The sequence below is a fragment of the Syngnathus scovelli genome, chromosome 11 (genome assembly GCF_024217435.2).
Source record: "Syngnathus scovelli strain Florida chromosome 11, RoL_Ssco_1.2, whole genome shotgun sequence".
Lineage (NCBI taxonomy): Eukaryota > Metazoa > Chordata > Actinopteri > Syngnathiformes > Syngnathidae > Syngnathus > Syngnathus scovelli.
Genome location: NC_090857.1, coordinates 1327712 through 1334142, shown reverse-complemented (window position 1 = coordinate 1334142; position 6431 = coordinate 1327712). Strand labels below are relative to the sequence as shown.

Below are 6431 nucleotides of genomic sequence, written 5' to 3'. Positions count from 1 at the left end.
ACCAATTGTATTTGAATGAGGTCTCGATTTATAAGGAGGGGCTTTTTTTCTTACAAATAAAAATGACTGATGGCATTTAATTTTTTTAGTTTACTTAAAAACAAACAGCCACCAAGCATTTAGTTGGAGAAGCCTTCTAATGAGGAAAATAATTGCTAGGTGAGCTTAAATGACCTCATTTGAGCAGTCTCTGACATCCATAAAATCCTCAAATCCAAATAATTGGGATGTTGGCTTATAATGAGGAAAATAACATCTCTTGTTGCTATGGTGACCTAAGATCATTTCTTTTCAGCAGCGGTGGACCAGCCTGGACATTTGTTCAAAACATACTCAAACTCTTTCTAGAGGTTTAACGTGGGTGCTGCAAGATTAGAATTGTGGGCGATGCAATGCTTGTAGAAAACGTCACTAAGAAAAATAACCAGACAATGTTTATTTAGAGACATGATTGGTTCAGTTAGCAAATATAGTGATTGAAGTTGCAAGCATCTCTTAGCTTGAGTGCATTTTTTTTTAATTTTTTTTAGAAAATAGCAGCAGGTAATTTAACCAAATGATTCATTCTCACAAATATGTTATATGTCTAGTTTGTTGTTACTTGGGGGAAAAAGACGATGGCTTTTTAGGGTTGGCGTCATCAGCCGTTTATACTGTACATGTTCTTTCAAGGAATCCATAACTGTCCTGTAGAGGGCAGAAAATGTATTGGAATTAACCAAATGTGTTGATGGAAGCGGAGGTGTAATTTTAGACTGAGTTATAAGTGTCACACACCTTATACTGCGAAGGCCTCGCTCCCTCTGCTCCTAATTTGGGAATTGAACACATAGTGGTAACTATAAGCACAACAGGTGTTAGCTTAGATTAGCAACATAAGTCCCAAGACACATTTGAAGGCATTTGATGTGTGGAGAAAATGAAACAACCCAGCCTTAATCTTAAAATAAATCAAATGTATATGTCCACTGAGCACATTGCCAATGCTGAGCCATTACCGATATCATTTATAGTTTCTGCTGTTAGTCTTTCCAAATTGATTGTTTCTTACCTGTGCGAATGAAGAAGACTGCCTATTTCTTCTCCGCCTCTACAACAACGGGCTCTGTTTGTAACAAAGACACCTTGTTAGTTGGCATAAGAACCTCACCCTAAAGGAACGTCTTATGATATACGTACGTCGAACTTCAAGCTTGCAGCTGACCATGACCTCGCCGTGGTTGTTCTTAGCTCGGCAGGTGTAAACGCCTCCGTCGAAGCTCACCGGCTTGCGGATCTCGAGGGAACAGATGCCCTGCACGCAGATCTGACGGAATTTGGGGTCGTCGCCGATGACCATTTGGTTCTTCAGCCACTCGATCTTGGGCTGCAAGGGAGGAAAAAAGCTAGATGTGGGGTTTTGAAGCACTTCTGACAAAGTAAAATAATTGAACACTGAATCCTACTACCAGTGTTTGATGTGAATTTGGAGGTGGTTTATATTTGAGTTATGGATGGGTGCGCCACCCGTTCTGGAGTTTTGAAATGGCGACAGCCCCCTGGGAATTTCACACATGTGCCTGGCTTAGCCCAACCTCTTCCAACCCTGTCCTCATCACGGCTACAAAGTATGTCAATGCCACTCAGAACTCAACTCATCAGGCGAAGCTAATAACGGCAGGGGGAAAAACGCAATGGGGCAGAGAAGCGTACCTTGGGGTATCCCCTGACGGAGCACAGCAGCTTGGTGCTGTAGCCCACCGTTGTGGCTCGGTTGGCCAGAGAGGTGGTGAACTTGGGTGCCTCCGAGAAGTCATGCTGCTGGTACTCTGGGGCCTTGTACTCAATTCCTTCAGGGAAAGAATAACGCTCAATTGGTGCCTTAGATGGTTTGAATTTCAATTACAGTGGTACCTTGACTTGTGTGTTGGATATTTGCCTTTAAGGGGTATGAACTAGTGAGCCATGCGAGTCATAGTCCCGTCTTCTATGTTCTCATTTTGTACTTGTGTCTTTGACTGAAGTCTGGCAACTTGGAAATGCAGGTACCACTGAAGTTTCCGAATAATCGTCTCACCCGTCTTGACGATCTTGGCCTCATCCTTAGTGACTGCCGCCTCCTCACTGATTCCGCACTTGTTTTCAGAGAACGCGCGGAACTTGTAGGTGTTGCCCATGACGAGGTCCGAGATGGTGGCATTGAGTCGGTGGTAGTGCTCCATCACAGTGAACCAGTCCTGTCGACACACCAACAATTCTCGTCAGGTTCTGGGGATCTACTCTGATCGGCCGATCGGGTTTCCGGCGTGCTTTTTTACTCCGGTCTTCTTGTCGGCCTTCTGGATAGTGTAACCTGTGATTTCTGTGTTGCCATTGTCTTTGGGTGGCGTCCACTCCAGAGCCACGTTGAAGCCCCATGTGTCTACAATCTTTATGCTGGCCGGAGGCCCAGGAAGCTCTATCAAGCGAAAAGACATTTGGATTATATTCCAGAATTCCATTTATGAAATGAAATTGTTCATTCCCCTTCACATGGTGTTCATTTACTTAACTACAGGGATTATGCAGATATTTGAAGGTGGGTGGCAGCTATTATTTTGAATGGAGGCCTTTGTTAGGTAAAGATAAAAATAGACAAAATACATAATACTAAATATACTAAGAAGGCCCGCCCGCCTACCGACAATCTGCAGGGTGAGTGTGGCCTTGTCCTCAAAGTCGTCCACTTTGACGGACATCTCATAGACGCCGGAGTCGTCCCTCTCTGCCACTCGGATAAAGAGAATGCTGTCTCTCTCCGTGCTACGGATGTTCACCCTTGATTTCTCTAGCGGCTGCCCATTTTTGGTCCAGCTCACCACAGGCTTGGGTTTGCCCTAGAGGACACCGTCATGCTTTAGTCAGGCGACATGTAAGGCTGCTTCCTTTTCGCCAAAGAGCTTACTGTGAAGGGGATGGTCAGATTGATCTTGTCTCCAACATTAGCCACGTATCTCTGCCTGAGGAAGCGAGGCATGCGCACCTTGGGACGATCTAGAAACGAAACGACGGTGACGAAAACAAGGGCAATAATAATTAAAGACTGGGATCAAAAATAATATATCCAGATTAATATGACTAAAGTGACAGAAAGGCAGATGACATTTATTAGTATTATGCCAACAGACAACATTTTTGGCCTACTTTGAGATCTCAAGTAGAGTAAGTACAAGATGCTGGGATTTCATGGCAGAAGCCACCTGCTGTGTTCAGCATTTGGCCGGACTGTAAATAGCATTTGGGGCCGAGTTACATCTTACTGGATCTACAAAAAAGTATCCATACAAAAAAGCGAATGATCGCTCATTTGTGGATTCGTGTGAGAATAAGTGGTATTGCTGGTCGTCGATTCGGCTTATCGCCTTACTTATGGCGGATTAGAAAATAAACAGCATGTCAGAGGCTGTCATGAAATTTGAGTGTCACCAGAGAACTGTCAACCCCAAGACAGGAATTCAACATCCACCATACCACAGACCCCCACCTGCTGACCCATGGCTCAGTCGACCCCATTCATCTCCCCCGAACTGGATGCCTGGAAGCGCGTTAATGACCACTGACATCTCGGCTATTTTTCCACGGCTTTGCGGCCATTTTGAAGGATATGATTCATAAAATTCTTTTTATTCTTGGCACGCGCAACCAAACGTGTAGGGCTGCACTGTCACACGAGTCATTTTCACAGAAAATTTATGTTCCCAGGAATTAGCATGATAAATGATTGGATCCTTATTTGAGATGTGAGAGCAAAAATCATCCTTTGTACAGTGAAAGTCATGGCAAAAATATAACAGGTCCAAACACGGCATTCTGATCAATATTGGATTTGTGTAAAATAAAATTTTAAAAGTTGATGGTATTTATAATGTGGGTACTACGTCGTGTCTTACCGGCAACCTCCTTCACCACAACAGCCTCAGGGAGGGTCACGGGCGGACTTCGTCCACCGGCGTTGACGGCCACCACGCGGATCTTGAGCCGGTCTCCGGTAGTCTGGTTCTTGATGATGTAGCGGCAGGACTTCTGAAGGTCTTCGTTTGAGGCCTTCCAGTCCTCAGCTGAAAGGACAAGATTCATGATCAGAGGAATCAAATCATGCATTTTAGTAGATATTCAATATTAATGTGTGATCTTTTAGGAATTTTGAACACAGCAGATGTCTGTAAACTTGTGAGCCGAGCACTACGGTGAAAAAATAAAATAAAAATCAGCCGCCCCAGTGAACTTCAACTGGTGACTTAAAGGGTCAGGTGGACAGGCGGTGTATAAATATCACCGAGTGACCTCTGGCATGGCAGCTTTACGGTGGGCGGACCTGGTGCAACCCTGGGACTCACTTCCATCCTGGCACACCTCAATGATGTAGCCGTCTAGGCCGGACGGGCCGATAACCTCCGGCTGGCTCCAGAAGATCGTCACTGAAGTGTCGTTCTTGTCCTCCACGAACAGATCAAGGGGGGCGCTTGTGGGCTCTACAGATGCAGATAAATAAAAGTCATATTTTGGGCAGTTTTCTGCGAAATTGACTTTTTGTTTGGCAGCAGGCTATGTGACAGGATGGTTACCTTTGGGTGGAGGTGGCGGCGGACTGGGTGCTTTAGGCTCCTCAGGCTCAGGCACCTCAGCAGCTTCAGCTGTAGAGCCACAGGCAAGATTGTTAGCAGCAGAACAACAGCAAAAAACTAAAAACACTTGCCAATCACACTTTTTTTTGCAAGCCAATTTGTCACCAAATCAAGCCTTGGTTATTTCTTCAAATAAAAATAGCTATCTTCATGAATACTCCTGACTTACTGGCACATGCAGTATTTTAAGCTAAATTTAAAGATCTCAGGAAGTAATACTTTGTGGACAAATATTCAACATATTTGGCATTGATTTGAAAGATCTAATTTCAGTTAGAGTTTAATTTGTGCAGTGTGGCAGCTATTAATAAATGCTAGTATGTGGGAAAAAAAATGACTGCGTCATTGGCGGGCAGGTGTGGGTAACAGAAGACGCAGCATCTGTCGAGGTGTTATGGTGGCAGGGAGATTACTTTTAAGAAATGCTCGAGTGACAAGTTTGTCGTTCTATAATAAAACAAATAACAAATAGTAAAAATGTGATCAATTAACAGAGATTTGGCTCATTGACAGCTAGAATATTTGTATGTGCTCATTAGCATATTTACACTAATAAAAGCACTTATTTATTTGAAATAAAGTGCCTTTTTGGGGGGGGAGGGCATATGCAAGGCTAGTTTGTAAATGTAACACAGTGTTTTACTAGCTGTCCGTGACCCACTTTTGGGTCTGCCAAGTGTAATGCCAAAAACTAGTATTTTCTTTACTGGATCCCAAAAATGCAGAACAAGCAGATTCTTCACAGGTGTGAAATAATTCCGATAAAGCCTTTAAGTTCATTAAACAGCATAGAAGACAAGCTTTTACCGTCTGCCGGTGCGGCTTCACCCCCTTCGGCCGGGGGGGCAGCAGTGGCCTCGCCCTCCACAGCAGGCGTGGCGTCCTCAGCAGGTGCAACCGCCTCTGCATCAGCGGGCGCCCCCTCTGCCGGAGCGGCAGACTCGGCCGGGGGGGTTTCCACGACCGGGGAGGCCTCCGGGGTTGGCTCGGGAGCCGGGGCAGGGGCCGCCTCCGGCTCAGGTGCGGGCGCCGGCGCATTTTCCACCTTCTTGACTAGTTTCTTCTTAATCGGGGCAGGCTTGGCCGGCATAATGACAGCTAGATGGTCGTTAATTCCCAAGTGGCACACACACACATAAACACACAGAAAATAATCCTTCACTTGTGTCCAACGCCGAGGTCTGCACTGGAGAGGAGCATTATATAGACCTCCAGAGAGACAGGCACAGCCCCTTTTCAATGGGCGGAATCGACACCTCAGATCAACTCGGCACAACTCTCCGTTTTTAGCTACAAATATAGACCAAGTGTTAAATCAATTCATCTAGTCAATAAAACCACACTGTAAAATATTGTTCATCAAAATTCAACCTTTTCTACGTTATTTAAAAATAGTACCCTTTTTTTTTCCCATACTTCAACCTTTCTTGTGAAATATTTCATCCATCCCTAGCGGCCCCCATTCACTGCCAACCCAGTCAATGGCACTGAATGAGTTAAATTGAGTTTCAGACTCCTGCGCTCGGATTAATAGCTGTAGCTTGAACTGAAGAGAATGAAGAGAGAAGAAGCAAGTGATGAAATATAACATGTATTTTATTGATTTGAACAAACAGTGGTTGGTTGTACGGTTGGGTGGTGGATGTGCGGTGTGGAGCCAACCAAGCGCTTTTCATGAAACCCATCGGCGTTTTGAATCAAAACCCTTTTCTCTGCCAAGCATCCAGAACGCTGCCGTATTTACAATCTTTACAATGACGTTTCGTATAAAATAGAGAACTTAACCTT

General features: G+C 44.7%; 1 protein-coding gene across 2 annotated transcripts; it reads right to left on the bottom strand.

The window, feature by feature from the left end:
* Positions 1–417: 417 nt before the first annotated feature.
* On the bottom strand, positions 418–5990 carry mybphb (myosin binding protein Hb). Of its 2 annotated transcripts, none has more exons than XM_049733090.2 (13): positions 5451–5990; positions 4584–4652; positions 4356–4490; positions 3909–4076; positions 2924–3012; positions 2660–2855; positions 2298–2437; positions 2057–2216; positions 1693–1829; positions 1180–1366; positions 1052–1105; positions 778–839; positions 418–687 (listed from the first exon to the last, which is right to left on the bottom strand). In XM_049733090.2, exons 1-11 carry the CDS (start codon positions 5731–5733, stop codon positions 1074–1076), a joined length of 1596 nt encoding a protein of 531 aa, XP_049589047.1. In that variant the 5' UTR covers positions 5734–5990; the 3' UTR covers positions 418–687; positions 778–839; positions 1052–1073. The 2 variants fall into 2 exon arrangements, with proteins under 2 accessions (XP_049589047.1, XP_049589046.1); XM_049733089.2 differs by having other exon boundaries at positions 778–809; positions 5451–5989.
* Positions 5991–6431: the final 441 nt, after the last annotated feature.

Coding starts and splice junctions, on each gene's coding strand:
- mybphb (XM_049733090.2), bottom strand. CDS start 5,733: ATGCCGGCCAAGCCTGCCCCGATTAAGAAGAAACTAGTCAAGAAGGTG. Junction 3,013..3,908: donor TGTGGTGAAGGAGGTTGCCG/GTAAGACACGAC, acceptor TTTCGTTTCTAG/ATCGTCCCAAGGTGCGCATG. Junction 1,106..1,179: donor CTGCAAGCTTGAAGTTCGAC/GTACGTATATCA, acceptor TGTTACAAACAG/AGCCCGTTGTTGTAGAGGCG.